This window comes from Diceros bicornis, chromosome 31 (genome assembly GCF_020826845.1).
Source record: "Diceros bicornis minor isolate mBicDic1 chromosome 31, mDicBic1.mat.cur, whole genome shotgun sequence".
NCBI lineage: Eukaryota > Metazoa > Chordata > Mammalia > Perissodactyla > Rhinocerotidae > Diceros > Diceros bicornis.
Window position 1 is genome coordinate 16,102,627 of NC_080770.1, and position 20,758 is coordinate 16,123,384.

The 20,758-nt window shown below is 43.1% G+C and overlaps 1 protein-coding gene across 1 annotated transcript; it reads left to right on the plus strand.

Annotated features, from left to right (window-relative positions):
* Positions 1-19,315: 19,315 nt before the first annotated feature.
* On the plus strand, positions 19,316-20,170 carry LOC131395048 (olfactory receptor 5P55-like). The gene is made up of 2 exons (XM_058526823.1): positions 19,316-19,875; positions 19,957-20,170. Exons 1-2 carry the CDS (start codon positions 19,316-19,318, stop codon positions 20,168-20,170), a joined length of 774 nt encoding a protein of 257 aa, XP_058382806.1.
* Positions 20,171-20,758: the final 588 nt, after the last annotated feature.

Sequence of the window (20,758 nt, forward strand, 5' to 3'; positions counted from 1 at the left end):
TTGGACAAAGCCACCTACACTAGCCACCACACAACCTTCTATTGCATCTGATCACATATCATCTCTAACAGATTCTTTTCATCATTCCCTGAGGTTCAAGTCGTAGGCAGGAGCATCCACCTGTTCGGTAGCACAAATATTCTACATCCATTAATATACTACATCCAGCACGGATATCTTACATCCACTGATATCCTACATCCACACTTCTATCTTTCAGAGCCTTAGGAGGTGGAAATGGGACCTTCTTTCACTTTGGATGAAGGATCTAGATTCTATCTTCCTCCTATCTTGAGAGTTCCCAAATATAGAAAGGATCATTGAATGCCAAACAGTGAAAATGATATATTTCAACTGGAGCAACCTTCCCTACAAGGTTCTATAGGGAATGTTGCCCTTCTGAATACATGATATGGGAGAAATGGTCCATGTGGTGTTTGAGTATAGGAAAGAAAGAGTAGTCACTTGACTTTGTGGGAGATAATGGAGCCTCCGGTACAGAGACCACTATAATTACACTATATTGCTCACTGCAGCAATAGTGAGCTATCATTTCTATATAAATGGCTAATTTAAACAAAATTAAAAGCTGAAAGACCATATAATTTTTTTCAGTCAGAATCAAATTACTTTTATGTCTTTAGACAAAACCCTCCCTTATTGTAACAGAAAGCAATCTTACTAATTTAAGAGAGGTAAAAAGGAAGTGGAATTTATTATGAAACCCAAATGTCAATGAGGTTCAATATCTTTTTGAGAGTTAAATAAAATTGGCTGGAACCCCGTTCCACGTGTGGTAGAATCCCCACATCCCTGCCAACCTGTCTGGGGAATCTGAGGTAGCAGGGGGTGGGGTGTAAATGGCTTGTGTTTTACCTGATTACCTGGAGCTTTGAGTTCCTAAATCTACTGAATGACTTTAGTTTATGAATCACCAGGGGAGGGGAAAAAGCATGGGGCTAGGAATGTGAGTGGTATAAATGAAGAAGAGAGAAAAACAAAACCTATGATAGGTTCTGTTGGGGAGGAAAAAAAGGAGAGGTTTAGGCAGATTGAGTTGAACCACCATAGCTGGGCTTGAGCCCCATGAAGATGAAGAAGCAATTGCATCTCTACCAGATAAAACCTCCATGTTCTCCTGGAACTTCACAGATGTCAAAGTGAATTCTCAGAAAATTAAGCAATCCATGGTGAACCTGTTGATCAATGCTTAGTGGTGATATTGGAATCATTTCCTGGCTTTATTTATGGGTTTGGGGTAGCTTTTCTTAACATACGGTATTAGTCGGTGTTCTCGAGAGAAACAGAACCAATAGGATGTAAATATAGAAAGATAACATACGAGGAGATACATTCTAGGAATTGGCTCATGCAATTATGGAGGCCAAGAAGCCTCACAATCTGCTGTCTTTAAGCTAGAGAACCAGGAAATCCAGCGGATTAGGTCAGTCTGTGTCCAAAAACCTGAAAACTGAAGGGCCCATCGTGTAAATTCTGGTGGGAGTCTGAAAGTCTGAGAACCAGAAGCCCTGATGTAGGAGCGCAGGAGAAGATGGATGTCCCAGCTCAAGCAAAAGGAGCAAATTCACGCTTCCTCTGCCTTTTTTGTCCTATTCAGGCCTTCAGTTGATTGGATGGTGCCCACCCACATTGGTGAGGATGATCTTCTTTACTTAGTCTACTGCTTCAAATTCTAATATTTTCTGGAAACCCCTCATAGGCACACCCAGAAATAATGTTTTACTAGCTACCTGGGCATCCTTTAGGTCAGTCAAATTGACACATAAAATTCACCAACACACACTAAGAACGTACCAGGGTCCAGCCAGTCCCCTACCACCATCACTACCCCAAAATCTATCTTAGTCTCAGAAGTTTAGGGACTGAAAACTTTTCATGAAAATAAGCCATATGCTTAACAGAAACCTTTCCTTTGAATACTAATTTCCTTTAGGACAAAGGAGACACAGAGGACCAGGGAACAGAGAAGGGAGTGCCAACTCCTCCTTCATCGCCCAAAAAAACTCAGACTCTGCTTCCTAACTTCACCAATTCCTGAGTGCATGTTGCCCCACAGCCCAAGGCAACCTAATCACAGACTAAGAAGTAAACAGGCTTCCCAGAAATTGATTAGTGCGTGGCCTAAGAGGAATGGAGGGAAGACTAGGTAGACAAATGAGTGCAGAAGCAGCTGATGACATGGCAAAGTTTGCCCAAAAAGACAAGGCATCCAGCTCCGTTGGCCCCCCACACCCTGCCCTCTCCAGATGGAGCCGAGTCCTCTTCTTCTCTCTCCCTTCACCTAAAATCATCAGGCACAGAACCCAATAGGAGTCATTGGGATGTTGGTTGGAAATTAAGTCAAAGTGTTATCTCTCTCTAGAGCACTTGAATTAAATTTTTATTTACACTATGTCTTAAGACCACCCAGAGCCCACCCAGTACCTGAAGATCTGGAACTTTCTATTGGGTGAAAGTGAAGCCAAAGGTAAAGTAGAAGGGCAGATCCAGGCACAGGTGCTAAAAGGAAGACCACTTTGTGGTCCTGGTCAGGCCGCCAAAGCACTGGGCTACAACAGACCACCATCCCGGCAAACAGTCAAAGTTGAATGAATGAATATTGTTACCAATGACTGGCTCCATCATCTAAGGAAAGTTAGTTAGCCTGGCTGGGCCTCAGGTCTGTTCTATGTGGAATAAAGGTCTGATCTCTAAAATCTCCTGTTTACAAATGGAAAGGAAGGTAAATCGCTTTGAATCTTCTGGATGTTAATTTTGTTCTCAAGGGTCTCAAACTCATTTGAACTAACCCTAAAGGTCCTTGGGGGAGGGACATTGTAACAAAGTGGGGAGTCATCCCTGGTATTGGGATCTTTAGTAGAAAACTCAAGGTCTCCAATGGCTGACAGCTTCACTCACCAAGTGGGATGTCTTTCTAGGCATCACTTCCAGGGACAATTTGGGGAAAGATGGAAGGAGACAAATGTAGATGAGACAGGGGTCTTCCCTTGGGGAAAGATCCAAGACAGTCTGCAGACAACTCCAGCTGGAGCTGGTCAGAGGCAACTAGTATCACAAGGAGAGGCAGATGGGCAGATACCCTCCAAAAGATTCATAGATCCCGCCAAGGAGTGGTCCTGCCTCCTCCACAGATCAGGGTACTGGACATTGTGCCCCCCTCCAGAGTGTCATAGGCCCAGTTTCATCCCTACCATCTCCAGGACCTCAGAGAAACTGGCCACCAGCTCCAAGAAGCTGAGCTAGACAGGAAGCAAGCCTGGCTCACAGGAAGTGTGTGGATAACCTCTGTAAAGATGGATTTGCTCAGTGGAGGGGTACCAGTCAATCTCAGAGCCCCCTTCTTCTACTCTAACATGTTTATAAAGTATGATGTTTGTCGTCATTCTGAGAGACTGAAGTTTCAAGGCCAGCCCTCCAGAGTCATTATCACCCAGAAAACTCTATGCCCACCAATCTGTGATGTGTTGCCTGATGAACAATATGTCTGAAATACCTCTTCAGGGTCTGAACAGTGTGGCTTCCCTTGGGTGTTATTATTGCATCCAACAGCACAGTTTGCTGTTCTATTCACTTGTGCTTTTAAGATCAAAACTGTAATTCTTCATAAAAAAATGACCCAATTACTCAATTTACAAAGTACCAGTAAATAAGGGATGTGAGCAAGGCTGGGGGGCTCTCAAATTGTGCCCTAGGAAGGAAGACCAGAGAAGAACTCTAAGATCTGTTGGCAAGATGAGATCCTTCACACTTTCTTAGGGGTTCCCATCTGATATATCTGCCTTCATGGCTCTCCCTCTTCTGACTTCTCCCCCAGTCACAAGAGTTGTGCTCAGACATTCCGCCCACATGTAGGTCACTGCCCTGGCAGCCATGGCGGCCCCAGCACCAAAGTCCCCACAGTGGACCTCCTTGGGAAAGCCATCTCCCAGCGCCTCTTTATGTCAACCAGAGTTTTCATTCAGTGTGACCATCACAACCCATGGTTAAATCCAACTCACATATTAGCTAAACTCTCTCAATCTACCAGAGATCAGTGGCTCCAGCTCACTGAATGCCCATCCTCCATGGGGCTGACAGTTGCTCACACATGTGGAGAAGGCAAAAGAAACCATTTCAGGGATGCAGTTGAGCTGCTTTCTCATTGTTTCTCACTGCTCAAGTTGTTTCTGCATTTCAAGAAGCCTAAAGATATCATCATTTTGCAAGAAGCACGGATTAGAAGGATCTTGCTAGCATTTTTCCTAAAAGCCCCAATTTCTCCACCTTAACGTCTTCAACCCAATATTTGCTTCATGGTAAACTCTGCAATTTTTCCTTTATATTTCTTCCTGAGGCCCTTCCTCTCTGCTACATGGATCTCAGATTATAGGGTCCCAGTGTGATTAAAACCTTGGGAAAGTAATAAAGCTGAAATATTCTGTTATTTGGGGGGATTTTCTGTGTGCATGTCAAACGTGTGTGTTGGCTTGTTTCCAGGGCAAGGCTGAGGAAAGTACCGGGTACAACTGGCCTCTCTGCCAATACAAGGGCAGTATTAGAAATGATGCTCACCTTAGATGTGATCCTGTGAGGGACACCAAAGGGTGGAAGCACAAGGCTCTTTGCCCTTTGCTCTCTAACTAGGTAGGACTGGAACATTAGCCAGATCTTCGTGTGAAATCCTGCCTCAATAATAGCTAACATGTATCAAATACCTACTAGATGTCAGACATTTTATTTTCACCTTCTCATAAAATCCTTCTAACTACCCCCAGGAGGCACAAACTACTAATAGCTCCATTTTTAAGATAAGGAAACTGAGTCACAGAAGGGTGAAGTAACTTGGCTGAAATTACATAATTAACAAGTGGCAGAACCAGAATTGAAACCTAGACTCTGGAGTGCCCGGGCTTAACCACTGCGCTATATTGTCTCCACTATTTAGGAAGTATCTCACAGACCCCTAAGATGGTCTCCAAGGATGGTCGCCACTAATTCCTTCCTTCTCTGAAGGGACATGCCACTCTTCCCATAAAGGTGGTGAGGGAAGGGGTCTTTTTTCCCTTCCCCTGAATCTGGACTGGTCTTGTGACTAGGGTTGCCAGATTTAGCAGAAAAAAATACAGGATGCCTAGTTAAAATTGAATTTCAGATAAACAATGGATCCTTTTTGGTATAAGTACATCCCATGTAATATTGGGATATACTTATGCTAAAAAGGATCCATTGTTTATCTGAAATTCAAATTTAACTGGGCACCACATGTTTTATCTAGCAACTCCACTTCTGACTTGCTTTTACCGATAGCATACAACAGAAGTGACAATGTGCCAGTTCCAGGCCTTAAACAGGACTCTTGGCTTCTACTTCCTCCATCTTGGAAACCTACCCTGAGACCACCATGCTGTGAGGAAGCCCAGCTAGCCATGTGGAAAGCACTAAGTGCCAGACATTGAGTAAGGCCTCATTTGCCTTCTAAGACAGCCTAGCTGCCAGCTGCATGCAGCTAAGTGAGTCAGTCTACATCATGAGAGGAGAAGAACAATTTACTCCAAGCCATGCCCAAACTCCTATTCCACAGAACTGTGAGAAATAACAAACGGTAATAGTTTTAAGACACTACATGTTAGGGAGTTTTCTTATATAGCAGGAGATAACCGAAATAACCCTCAACAGATGGTCCTCGAATTATTTTGAATTTAGTCCTCAAACTTTGTGGGGTCCTCTGGTGGCTCCATCAAGCTTGGATACTATGCCTGTGCAGTCTTATCCAGTCTCACTATTATTCTTCCTTAGGGGGGCAGTACATCCTCGAGATTCAGAGCATGGGACTTGGAGACACCCAGACCTAGGACTGGATTCCAGCTCTGTCACACAACGCTGTATGACCTTGATCTCTTTATCTGAAAAATGAGTGTGTCAATATTAATTACCTCACATGGTAGCTTGTGAGGATTAGAGGAGATTTAATGTCTATAAAGCACTCAGAACAGTGCCAGGTTCTTAATTAGTGTTCAACACATATTAGCTGATGTTATTAGTCATGCTTACACTAAATAATTTCTCTAACCTGTGTTAGTCTGTTATTTTATCTCCCTTATTATTTCTATCCAGTGGGGAAAGTTTAGTGAAGTCACAAATCACATACCAGTGAGGGTGGCAGGGTCCACCATCAAAGAACCATAATTCTCCATGAGGGGAGCGTCATGGCTCCCTGGAGAAATACAGTGAAGTAGGTGTCTGGCCTTTCTAAGTCCCTTGTTCTGCCATGCTAGTCTCTCATTTTCTTCTCCTCAGGCCCAGTAGTCACTGAGACATCACATGCCCCTAAATACAGCCCAGACCTATTAGGTAATGACACTACCTCTTGGGCCACCCAATCATGCTTCCAAATTTCCTTATTTTTCTTTCTCCATGAACCAGAAATGCTGGGACAGAAAAATGTAGATTCATGAGAACATAAGATGAAACAGAAGTTATATGGGTTATGGAATCAGACAGGACTGATGTCTGAATCTGGTTTTGCAACATACAATCTGGCATAATTCATAAACAAGACAGTAGTGTGAAGATTAAATACTTATATGGTAAAAATCCTAGCATATAGCATGGTTTAGAGTAGATGCTCACTTGATACCAGTTTCCCCACTTCCTCTAGCACGATCCATTCTGGACATTAAAAGGGCATTACCTGCTGGTATCAGTGATGCAGTCATGCAGAATGACATCTTCATTTTTCCTTTCTGTGGCCCCAGTATCATTAATTACTACTTCTGTGACCCCTGCCCCTCTACCATGTTCCAACTTACCTGTGCTGACATTGCCAAGGCTGAGGCCATCCTCTTCCTTTGTTCTGATTACCCTCTTCACTGCAGCCATACCACCCTGAACGAGCCCGATCTGTGTGATTACTCGCTTCCCCATCACTGTCATTCTGGTCACCTTCCAAAGGATGCATTCCCTGAAAGCCCAAAGCTCTCTCCATCTACGCCTTTCGTCTGACCATCATCTCTCTCTTCTGTGCCACCATTGTGTTCATATATGCTCAGCCAAGCTCTTGCAGTCTCAAGGCAATGGGCTAAACCCTGCAATCCTGTAACAGGGCAGTGCCAGGACAAGCTTTCAGATCCTGGAGAGCAGAGTGGTGACTCTAATCCAAGGATGAGCCAAGGGCCAAAGACCAGAAGAAGAAGGATAAGATTTCAAAACCCAGGTCAAGATAAGAAAAGCATTATACTTTGGCTTCTGTATAGACTGCATCATGTTCACCATCAAAAGTCTAGTTTCCATCCATCACCATATACATATTGATGTACACCCAAAATTTACACAATCTTATAAACCACAGTGATGTCAATAAAATAATTTTTTTAAAAGATAATAAAAGCAGCATCATAAAGAAGTCAGGGTTAGACGCGAAGTCAGACCACAGGTGGTACCCTTGGGAGTAAGACAAATATTGGATTCCTGTCCTTGAGGCCATTGGAAGTCAAAACTGGTGCCTAACATCAACCTCTCTTCCACATCTCTGTTGCCCCCGATAAGAGACAAGACCAAAGAGTACTTTGGAGGCTGTAGTGAAGTATACTCTTTTCAAATGCCTGTTTCCTCACCGGTCCCTATTTTTTTATGAGCTCTCCACTCGCAGGAGCAGCATACAGACACAAGCACGTTTGTCACTGGGACAGTGCTGAATTATTCCTACAGAGTTACATTCCTACAGACTCTGCTCACCATTGTTATCTGGCTGCGTATCTTGCCTCCCCAAATAAACTGTAGGCCCCCTGAGGCAGGAACCACACCTCTTTCTTCATTTCATCCCCCACTGAGCCTACCACAGTGCTGGGTACTTAATCAGGCATTGGGGCATATTTATTTTTATATATTTCACCTCTTCTTTTTTGGATTTTAGGCTGTTAGGCAGCAGATGATAAAAGAATGTCAATTATTGTTACTCTATAAGGCTCAGGAATTTAATGAAACACTACTGTTCCCTGAAGAAGGTATTTCCCAATAATGATAATTAATAGTTAATATTTATTGAACATATGTTATGTGCTGGGCATTCTGGGAGGCACATTGTACACACTATTTCATTTAATCCTCATAACAATTCTATGAGTATGTTATGCCTATTTCACATATGAGGAAACTGAGAGTCCAAGGTCATCTACCATTCATAATTGGTAGAGCCAGGTCCAGCTGATTCCAAAGCCTGTGCTCTATTCTAGTGCCTAAAACCTACTCTAGTGCATAAAACTTGGGTGTTTGCAGGAAATTGTGCAACAAGTTTACATTTCTATTGTTTCCAAAAAATCTGAAGAGCTGCTCCCATAATTTCTACCAGGGCCCAGCTTTCTATTAATCCCACGGAGTCTTGACTCCTACCAGGAGTCTTCAGTTTCTTCAGAGCACCTGAGGAGCAACTTGGAAAAGGAAAAAATAATGGGGTAGATGGGACAGAAAGAATTAGGAAATGAAAGGCCGCTGGTGCCTCTGCCTTGGCCCCATCCCTCTTGCCACCAAAGAAAGCCCCCAATTCCCTAAGCCAGATACCTCTTCCTTGATCCCTTCCTAAGTTCTATGTTAACACTAGCACCAGAGTATTCTTTGTAGGTCACAACAAATAATGAAGCCACATCTTCTAAGGCAAATCCAGGCTATTTTCAAGAGTGGACACGCCGTGATTAATTGATTGAATCAAAAATTTGGGGCTTGAAGAAGAAGTGATGTTACTCAAAACAGCCAACTTTAGCATCTCTCCCCAAAGTCAAAGAAGCGTCTGTTTTCCCACAACCTCAATTTTTCCTTGTGAAAAAGGAGGTATTTAGAAAAGATGATCTATGTAAGATGACTTCCAGTCCTGACATTCACCTGAAATCTGAACCCTTTTGGTAGTATCAATGAGCCTGTGTACCGATCAAAGATACATTGATGAGGTAAACTTCATTACAATTACAATAGAGGCAATGTAACTCTGCTTTTCTTTTTGATTATCATCATTAAAGAAATAAAAATGGCCAAAACAAAAAGCAAAATGTCCTCAAAAAAAAAAAAAACAGGAAGCAAAATGTCCTCAAATAACCCTGGGTAAAGAATATATTGCCAACTGATAACTCTTCAAAAGACCACCAAAAAACCTGTTCCCTAACCAAAGCTAAATTTACTAGACCTACTGTAGTACTGTAATAAGAGAGAATACAGAATCTTAGTAGTATTTCAAAAGAAGGAAATTGATGGAAGATATTTATAGGGTTTGGAGACTGGACTCAAGCAGTTGAAGGTGGACCTTTCAAGGCAAGGAGCAGATCAGGATTGGACAAAGTTTGGGTCATTATGGTTTAGGATTGGCAGATACAGGGAGAGAAGGGCCTGAAAACAAATCTTGATAAGTAAACTATTTGTTGAGAAAATTGTTTGCCCAGGTGAATAATCTATTGTCCTGATAGGAAAGCTGTTTGCCCAGAGAACCAAACTATTATTTATTCAGATAAATTGGCTTGCAGGAATTTCATAAGGCAACAGTGAAATTATTTATTGGTTTAGGGTCACATCTTCCTAAATCTGAATTTCCTGGAATAATTAGTTAAGTCGTGTTGCCACAGGAAGTCTCAGTTCTCAATCCCAATAGTTAAGCTATGTGGGTATGGATGATTTCCATTCTCAAGTTCAACTTATTATTTTAAAAAACCACTATGAGATGCTATTCTGTTCCCATGGAAACAGAACTTCATCTCACTTCCTCCCACCAATGACATTATACTTTGGCTATGATGCTGCATGTCTCTCCCACCTCACCACAGAGTGAGCGGAGACAGTTAATAGAGAAATGGTTTCAGCTGGAGAAGAGCTCATTGCCACGTGTAAATAGTCTATCTGTGCCCTGGATGGTTAATGAATCATCAGCTTTCATGCAAAAGAATGCAGGTCATCCAGTGGAACTGGGAACAGCAGTATGTTACTATGGCAATGTTGGGTAATTTTAGGAAATATTTTTTATTTAGAAAGACCAAGTCTCCAGCCCCAGATTTCACTGGCTGAATATAACTTTTGGCAAGCACTTTCCCTCTCTGGGCCTCTTTTCCCACTCCCAAACATTTTGAACTAGATGTTCCCCAAGAATCCTTTCAACTCCAGCTTTCTGAGATTCTTTGATTTGCCCTTACTAATGTATATCCACCTTTGATCAAAAAAAAGACGCGAAGATTATTCACTATAACCAAGAATTGGAAGCAATCTAAGTGTCCCTCGACTGACAATTAGATCAAGAAAATGTGGTATATATATACAATGCAATACTACTCAGCCATAAAAAAACAGACAAAATCATCCCATTTGCAACAACATGGATGGGCCTGGAGGGTATTATGTTAAGGGAAGTAAGCCAGAAAGAGAAAGACAAACACTGTATGATCTCACTCATATGTGGAATATAAACCAACACACGGACAGAGAAAACTGTACTGTGGTTACCAGGGGCAGTGGGGGTGGGAGGTGGGCACAAGGGGTGAAGGGAGACATATATATGGTGATGGACAAACAAAAATGTACAACCCAAAATTTCACAATGTTAAAAACGATTAAAACATCAATAAAAAAATTGCACTATATACACATATTGAATCATTATGTTGTAAACCTGAAATTTATACTGTTACATGCCAATTATACCTCAATAAAAACAAAACAAAACAAACACTCCAAGGATAGGGCCGGAAATCTGTGTTAACAAGACCTCCAGGCTTGTACTAAAGGCTCATAGCAGGTTACTGTCTTTCCCATTTACCACCAAGTAAAAAGAATGCATAGCTTTTTTGTTCTGCATCTCTCCACTTCCTGGAGGATCCTGCCAGCTGACATAACTGGTATGTAAGAATACCAATATTTCACTTCGGAGTGAGATTTTCATGAAAGATTTGCTGGTCAGTGTACCTGAGGAGAAAGAAAGAGACTGCTCCCAAATCACAGACAGGTTTATTGACTGCTTATGCTTGCTCACTAACAAGTTAGTTTGGCAGAACTTATAAGTTTGGAAGAATTTGGTCCAAGATTTTCTTTCATTGCAACATATCACCTGTGAATCAGGTTTGCAAGAAGAGGGTCACATAGAATCTGCCACTAACAACTAGAATGTTCTCATATGTAAAAAACAAAAAAAATGAATGGCCTTGGGCCAATTAGCTAGATGCAGATGCAGGCTCAGTAAGTGCAAAGAAGTTGCTCCTCAGAAGAGACAGGCAGGAGCACTATCTGAGAGGCATGGACCATCTGAGTTAGAATAAATGAGATTGTACTGGGGCCATATTCAAGAAAAGAAGTTTGCCCTTAGAAAATATATCAGGTAGTTAAGGCTGCTTTATTAACAAATACCACACAAAGCTCATTGGCTTACAATAGGAAAAAGTTTATTTTTCACTCGTGTTCACATCCATCAGGAGTCAGTGGTGAGTCTGCTCCTTTTCACGCCAAGACTCAGGGTGATGTAAGAGGAAGCCTTGTATCTTGGACATGACTGGTGACACAGTAGGGAGGAAAGAGGGGAGATGGGGGACCATGGGGTGGCTCCTAAGGCTTCTATGCTCAGAAGAGCACACATCCCTTCCATTCACACTCCCAGGATCAAACCTAGTCATGTGGCCAATCTTAATTTAAATGAGGAAAGAGAATGGATAAGAATTCTTACCTGAGAGCTGCAGGGAGGAGCATTGACTCTTAGGCATCATAATAAAATCTACCACAAAGAGGCTGAAGGGGGCTATTGCATATTCATAAGTAGAGAATTGACACAACAAAGGGGGCATTTGTGAGAAAGATACGTCAGACAACTTGTGCAGGTTGGAATGCAGTGGAGAAGGTCAGAGGACTCAGCCCTGTTTCATTTATATCGGTGAGACTCATCAGGTCTCTCCCAAGTGAACAAACTTCCTCTTACCTGCAGGAAACATGGGCAATCCAGTCTCTCATCTGCTGAGGCTTTCTCCCAGATCGGTAGTCTAGGGACTGAATTTCTTTTACACAAACAAGTCATTTGCCTGACAAGGCCCTTTACTTTGCATGTTGATTTCCCATGAGATTGTGCCAGGCTCCCCAAGGAGAGAGCCAATTTCTTTCTTCCTAGCCTGGGAAAAGCAGTCTCTCTACACCCTGTTCTCACTGGACTTTGCCCTCTACCCTATACCTTAGGGTGTCTGTTGGAGAATTATTTATAACAGCGAATAGTTGGAATTACCTCATTGTCAACCAATGGGGGCCAGTTAAGTAAATAATGGCACACACACACAACAAAATAATACACAGCCATTAAATACGATTATGTAGGTTACTGTTTATTGATTGATATGGGAAAATGTCCATGACATCTTGCTGAGTGAGAAAATAAATGACAAAATAGCTTGTATAGTATGATTCTGTTTATGGAAAATTATAGAATGCTCACCAACTTCCATTTTCTGTGATGGCAGGATTTCAGATGAGATTTACTTTCTTCTTGGTTCTTTTCTGTGTTGCTTAAATTTTTTAACTATTAGCATGTGTTATATTTTCAAAGACAATAAAGCTATTTTGGAGGGGGAAAGAATTACCTTTTTTGAGGTGGAGAGATGTGCTTTCAGTATTGTTAAGTGAATAAAGCAATTACGGTAAATCCCACTATTGTGTATGTGTATATGTACATATATAGCAAAAAAAAATACCATCAAGCATATTCCCCGGGGATATTCTGAGGATCAAAGGAAATAACAATTGGGGAAGCCCCGTCTAGACCCTCAAAGACCACTCATATGTTGATAGCATTAGCACTTTCAGTTACTTCCTGTGAGACCTGGGGATGATGTTGACATGTGCCCCTGTGTACATCTTGGCCTTGAGAGCCTTTTGAGTCTCAATAACCTGAAAAGAGAGATCCACAGGGGACAAATACTGTAAAAAAAAAGAGAGTCTCTCCTGGCATATGACGGAGACTGCCTGCTCCTCAGGGGTTTCCAGACAACCCTCGCCAAGATCTCTCTAGCATTCCTTAAAGACTACCTGCAGTTCCAGGCCTGCTCCTAGGAGAACCAGTCACGAATTCCCACTAGCACATTTCTGAACTCCAGGGGTCAGGATGAAAAAAGCCAAATGAGTCTTAAGACAGCCTTCCCAGCAATAAGGAATCTCAGAGCTTTGTTACACTATCTGAGAAGTTCTCTTGAGAAAGCTGGTTGCGGGCAATCAATGAAAAGGAGAGAGAAACACCCCCAAGAGTTCTCCAACAAGGCTCATGGATGGACTGTCTCTACTCAACCACACGTAAGTGGATTGAGGGGTGGAATTCTATTACCAGGAAGGCCTTAGACTCCTTTATCCTCCCTTCCTCATAAGCCGTGCTCAAACTCTTCAAATCTGATCATCAAGGTGAATGGGAAAAAATCAAAGCTCTGAAGCAGTGTGCAGTAAATTTGAAATTAATTTCCTTAGGGTTTTACCCTGGGACATCATGTCTTTTACAGCGCACACTCTCCCTGGCACATCCTATTCTCTCTTAGCTTCAACTACCAGCTTTATTTTGTACACCAGAGACCTTGGAGTTCACCCTGATATTGCTCTCCTTTTCACATTGGCATCTTCAGTCCATCACCAAATCCTGACATATTTACAGCCAAACGTCTCTCAAATCCATCTGTCTCCACTACCCCCACTCTAGTTTAAGCTATGAATCCCCCCGGGTGACTTCAATATCCTCTCAGCAAATCTCCCCATCCATTGACACTCCTCCCATCATTTCTCCACAACTGCATTTAGAGTGATCTTGTCAAAAAGCAAATATGGCTATGACATCCCCCTGGTGAAAATTCTTTAATGGCATCCCACAGAAAACAAATTCCTTGACATGGTCTAGGGTACTGGATAATCAGGTAGGCTCTAGAACCTGACCACCTGAATTCAAACCCAAGCTCTGCTACTTACTACCTGAGTCTTTGGGCAAGTTCCTTAACTTCTTTGTGACTCAGTTTCCTCTTATGTAAAATGAAGATTTCAGTAGTATATCTCATAAGGCTGTTGAGAGGATCAATTGAAATTAAAGGTGTTTGGAACAGTGCCTCACACACAGCAAGCATTCAATAAATGTTACAAAATACTGCCTGCCTGCTGGCCTCAGTTCACAGCACTCTGTCTTTGCCATCTACACACAGTGGCCTTTATTCAGCTCTTCTTCCTCACTAGGCTCTCTCAGACCTCGGTGCCTTTGTATAGGCTGTTCCACTCTTCTCTACTATCAAATCTTCCTCCTAGGGAAAATCTTCTTTGACATCCCTGAGTCAAAGTTTTAGCCTCATAGCATTGAGTATCTCCACTTCGGAGCTGTTGTTCCAGTTGTGACTTTTCAATAGTTTGTGTGATCATTTCGTTAATGTTTGTCTCCCCGTCTAAACTCTAAACTCCACAAGAGTGAGCACCATATCTGTTTCTTCCTTACCACTGTATCCTCACTACCTATACAGCGCCTGGCATGCGGCAGATGCACAGTAAATATATTCTGAATGACCAAATACATCCGACGACTCTCAAACCTCCATCTCCTACACAGAACTCCCTCCTAAGTTTCAAAACATCATACCCACCTGTCACCTGGACCTGTGTATCTGGCTCTCCCAAACTCACTCTACTGAAAATGTAACTCACCACATCCTTCCTCAAACCTGTTACCTATTAGAGAGAATGACATCACTATTCATCTTCTTACCCAAACCAGGAACCTGGATGTCACCTCTGACCCTCCTTCAGCCTGCACATCCAATTAATGAGCAAGTACTGATAAATCCATCTTCTGAATGTGAAGGGGAGGATGACTATCCTCTACCCACGCTGGGTCCTTTCTGGCTGGGCTACAAATTAAATTCACATGAGACCGAATAGCAGGAGAAAATCAAACAAAGTTTAATAACATGTATACACAGGAGAAACTCAGAAAATAGAAACTGAGCAACTCGTCATTCTAAGTTGCTCACTTAAGTATTTTCCAGCTCAGGATAAGGAGGGTGTTGGGGTAGTGGTTTGGGATTTCAGAGGGAAAGAAGACAATTCACACGGAGATGGAAATGCAAATGTCTGTCAGACAACTCTTTACAGGGCCACCTATAGAGAATGTGGCCAGAGAGACAGAATTTTGGATAAGATAGGTTTGTTATTGCCTTTCTTGTTGCATCTACTGTACATTATACTACAGCTATCATATGGTAGTAGCTCCTTCCTGGAACAGGCCTTCTCTGTTAAATTCTTTAGGCGCTTTGGGAGGGGAAGGCCAAATGTTCTTCAGAAAAAAATAATCAAGGCAAAGAGACATGTTTTGAGGTGGCCAATTTTGATCTCCCACAAATGTTTCCCTAACCTTTCCACTTCTTAAACTCTCTGAGGGCAAAATCTTGTCTACCTTGATCACCACTGTGTTTCCAGTATTAATAATGGGACTTCATTATTTGTGAGTCAATAAAACAACACTACCCTCGCCAAGACCACTACGATCAGCTGCCTAATGTAGCTCCCCGCCTCCTCCCTATCTTCCCTTGAATCATTTTTACAGCTTAGTCTGAGTCACCATCCTACTTAAAATCCTCCAACAGCTCTCCACTTATAGGACTCTGCTCTCAAGGCCAGTCCTCCAGAAGCTGGGCAGTATTGCCTCCCAGTTAACAATGACTAGTAGTGGTTAAAAAATGTTTATTTTTTAAAAGCAAGTAAGAAATAGTGCCAGGACTACCCAAGTGGTCTGAAATATCTAGTTTTTTCACCTATTCATTAAAGCTCTTTCTATCAAAATGAAAATTATTTATGAAAACAGCTGAGACTACAAACTACTAATCACTGTATTTTACACACAAATATCAAGGAATAAGAGTTATTGCCAAAAAATGGCAAATTCTCTTCCTGTGCCCAAGGAAAGAGCATAGCTGTCAGAGAGAGAACTGGAACCCCTCCATGGCTCTGTAAGATATCCATGGGAACAGGAGATCTCCAGAAATTCTCAGGGACTCTCCCATCTTGAGATGGCCTCCACCTCCATAAGCTTCCCTCTTCTGACTTTGATATGCACCCCCTCTCTTCTATCATGCCAGGACACTTCAACATTCTATCCAAATGCATTCTCATCCATGGGAGCCCCTCACCAAAGTCTCGGCAGGGGAACTGGAGGAAGCTGTCCGCCTGCTCTCTCAGCCAGGAATAATTACTGTGAATCCAGGGCCCTCCAAGTTTCCATCACACCTGTATTATAGCCAACCCCCACTCAATTCAACCATATCAGTTTGCTAGAAACCTGTGAGCCCAGCTCATGGAATTATTGAAGAGACAGGCCAAGCAGACTGTCTCTGCTGGCTCCCTTCTTGTTTTCTCTCTCCTGAAGTCTTTATTTTTATTTTTTTATAAACAGTTTTTTTTATTTATTTATTTATTTATTTATTTATTTACTTACTTACTTATTCAGCCCTGAGCTAACATCCATGCTAATCCTCCTCTTTTCCTCCTCTTTTTGCTGAGGAATACCAGCTCTGACCTAACATCTATTGCCAATCCTCCTCCTTCCCCCACCCCCAAAGCCCCAGTAGACAGTTGTATGTCATAGTTGCACATCCTTCTAGTTGCTGTATGTGGGACACGGCCTCAGCATGGCAAGAGAAGCGGTGCGTCGTTGCACCCCTGGGATCCGAACCCGGGCCGCCGGTAGCGGAGCACACGCACTTAACCACTAAGCCACCAGCCCCTTCTGAAGTCTTTAAGGACCATAATAAATAGCATCCCTCTTCTCTATGCAAATTCTGAACCAATTAAGAGAGAAGAGGTAGAAGCAAGGTAGATAGAGAGCAAAATACCACCTGCATCACTGATAAAACTTGGTACTGCAGAGCATGATTGATGCTTGCAGGTAAATGATCTCCTGAAAACTGAACCCCAGAATTAGACAGATTTAATGACCTAGTTTTAAGATTTACATTAGGCAGCAGCAGAGCCGAGCCTGTGCTTCCAACAGGCAAAGAAGAGGGCAGAAGTATACACATGCAATGCCTTATCCCAAACTCACTGATCACAGAAGGCATCCCTCCTCCAGAAGAGGGGGCAGGAGTGTACACAATGGATATCCCTTCATAGGGAAGGAAACATCATGAGTAGAGAAGAAGCATTCCCACTGCTGCCCTCCATAGATAAAATCTGCACGTATTGTTTACATCTCAAGAGGCCAAGAGTTGTCAATAGACGCTGATAGTGCAAAGCCATATAACTGGCTTTGACCAGAGGCCACCTATTTATAGCTACCCAGGATGCTCTAAAAATAACCCTGCATTATTCCTCTTTTGTTCCCAGCCTCATTCAGAAGACACGGAATTCCAAACAGTTAACAGCCAGTATGCTTTGGGCACCAACCGATCAGAACAGACACCCAAACAATCAGAACCAAAGCTCAACCAATTAGAACAGACATCCAACCAATCAGAGCAGACCCTGGCCGATATCCCATATAAGAGCTTCCCCTCGGGATAGCAGCCTTGGTTATTTGAAAACATAAATAGTGAGAATCCTGAGAGTAAAATTTGGGGGAGCATGACAACAGCTGCGAGAATTTAAATAAACATGACAGCCCCCTCTAGGGAGCTTAAGGAGGTAGGTTGTGGATTTTCTGACCTGTGCTCTCTAGTTAGAGATCTCATCTCCAATTCTGCCTTAAGAACTGTGCCCTGCACTGGGCCCCAATGCCACAAATCTGACATGTCCTACTGCCTTCAGTTGTTTCAAGCTAAAACACAACACCTTGGTTCCTTGGTCATGGTTTTGTTGAGCTGGAGTTTTCATATTTACTGTAACTGCCTGTTCTCCCAGACAGAATTTTTCATAGTTAGTAGTGAATAATAACACAGACTTTGTTTTAATTTATTTCTTTTTATTTTATCTCCCTGGATTATAAGCTCTGTCAATAGAGAGAGATCAGAAGATTTTCCAATCTCCTGACAAATCAGGAGGCCTTCATGAAAGCAGCCACAATAGCCAGGAGCATCCCCAACTGAGTGTATTAGTGTCTTGGGCTGTTGTAACAAAGTACCGCAAAGTGGGTGGCTTAAAACAAGAGTAATGTATTCCCTCATGGTTATGGAGGCTTGAAGTCCAAAATCAAGGTGTTGGCAGGGCCATGCTCCCTCCAGAGCCTCTAGAGGAGGATCCTTCCTTGCCTTTTCTAGCTCTGGGAGACCCAGGCATTCCCTGGCTTGTGGCAGCATGACTCCAATCTCTGCCATTGTCTTCACATGGCCACCTTCTCTCTCAGTCTGTGTCTTCACATGGCATTCTCCTCCCTATATCCTCATTTTCTTTTCTTCTAAGGACACCAGTCATATTGGATGAAGGGCCCGCCCTAATCGAGTGCCACAGCATCTTAACTTGGTTACTTCTGCAAAGACCCTGTTTCTAAATAAGTTCACATGCACAGGTACCAGGGGTTAGAACTTCAACACATCTTTTGGGGAGATACAATTCAACTCACAACACTGGGAGAAATGACTGCTCTTCTGAGTCACCTTACATTCTGATGACATTAGGCCTGATTCCCTGTGTCCCTGGCCTCAGAGAGTGGCACTGTTGGAGGCTTTGTCCCCCAGATATGGTCCAAATTGATCATTTCATTTATTCCCTCTCTGGGCCAAAACACCAGGCCTCCAACACCCACTAATGATGCCAATTCCCCACAAACCAGGAAATCTTGGGACAGAAAATGATTATAACTATATAATAAGCATATGATAATTAGAATGGACTGAGTTCTAATCCCACTTTCCTTATGTACTAGTTCTCTTACCTTGGGCAAGTTGATAATCTCACTCAATATAAATGGACATAATGGGCCGGCCCCGTGGCTTAGCGGTTAAGTGTGCGTGCTCCACTGCTGGCGGCCCGGGTTCAGATCCCGGGCGCGCACCGATGCACCGCTTCTCTGGCCATGCTGAGGCCATGTCCCACATACAGCAACTGAAAGGATGTGCAGCTGTGACATACAGCTATCTACTGGGGCTTTGGGGGGGGGAAATTAATAAAATCTTAAAAACAAAATAAAAAATAAAAAATAAATGGACATGTTATATAAATGAGAGTGTATGAGTGAAGTTTCAATAGCTATTTAGGAAACGAGTTAACACACAACTCATAGTAGGTGTTCAAGTCATGCCAGCATCCACTCTCCAGTCCCCCTAGCTCTGCCCATCCTGGGGGCATTAAAAAGGTTTTGGGCACTGGCCCTGGGTCTCCCTCAAGGGTATGAGCACATCTTATTTGGTCTCTCTGCAGTGACGTGTGTACCATGGTGGAGAACTGCACCCAAGTAACCCGGTTCCTCCTGCTGGGGCTCACAGAGCAGGAAGGGCCCAAGGGCATCCTCTTTTTGTTCTTCCTGTTCATCTACTCCATCACCCTCACGGGCAACCTGGGCATGATCACCCTGATCCACACAGACTCTCAGCTCCACACGCCCATGTACTTCTTCCTGAGCATCCTCGCCTTCATAGACTCCTCTTTCTCCACGATAAACACCCCCAGCCTGCTGGAGAGCTTCCTCACCTCAGGCCTGTCCATCTCCTTTGCAGGCTGTGTGGTCCAGATGGCCCTCATGACTCTCCACGGTGCTGCTGAGTGTCTGCTCTTGTCCATCATGGCCTATGACCGATTTGCCGCCATCTGCCACCCTCTTCTCTACCACACCATCATGTCTCAACGTCTGTGTGTCCGGCTGGTAGTGGCCACCTATACGGCTTCTGTTGCCAATTCAGCTTTGCTGACTGGGTACATCTTCAAGCTGCCCTACTGTGGCCCCAACGTCATTAATCACTATTTCTGTGACATCCCCCCTGTGCTCCAGCTTGCCTGTGCAGACACTGCTGCCATTGAGGCCATCATCTTCTCATCCTCTGCCTTGATTATCCTCTTTACCATCACCATTATCCTGGTTTCCTATGCCTACATCCTGGTGACTATCTGCAGGATACGCTCCCTGGAGGCTCAGAGCAAAACACTCTCTACCTGTGCCTCCCACCTCACCATCATCTGCCTCTTCTATGGCACTATCACCTTCATGTATGCTCAGCCAAGCTCTCACAGTTCCACAGAGCAGAACAAGGTCGTGTCTGTCTTCTCTACACTGTGGTCATCCCCATGCTAAACCCTCTGATCTACAGCCTGAGGAATAAAGATGTGAAGACTACTTTAAAAAGGAGATGCCTTGACAAGCTGCCTTCCTAACCAAAGGTGGAGCATTCTATCCCAGGCCACAGCAGGGTAGCTGCAACATAAAACATGGATGATATTAGCACTTAGATAGAATGAAATATGTACCTATTTTAAATGCTTTATGCATATCAACTCATTTAATCTTCATAACAACCATATGAAACAGGTCCTATTATTATCCCTCAGGAATCTGAGGCACAGAGAGGCTGAGTAACTGGCCCAATGTCACACAGCTAATAAGAGACAGAGCCAGAATTTGAATCCAGGCAGTCTAGCTGCTAGACCATGTTCTCAACCAATACATTATATTGCCTCTTTCCAATGACTGCATCTCACAAACAGACAATGGGCACTGTTTTTCTTAAATTCCATATATCATAAGGAGGGACTGGATCATGGAATTATAAAGTGGTATGCAAGGGACCGTGGGCTTTGGAGCCAGCACACCTGAGTTCATGCTGCCTCTGAGTGACGCCCTCTCTTGGCACCTGTGAGATCATGTCAAGGTACACAACCCACT

Excerpts from the sequence above, each read along its gene's own strand:
- LOC131395048 (XM_058526823.1), top strand. The coding sequence starts at position 19,316 with ATGGTGGAGAACTGCACCCAAGTAACCCGGTTCCTCCTGCTGGGGCTC. Across the intron at positions 19,876-19,956 it reads CCCCCTGTGCTCCAGCTTGC|GGTTTCCTATGCCTACATCC; the intron begins CTGTGCAGACAC and ends CACCATTATCCT.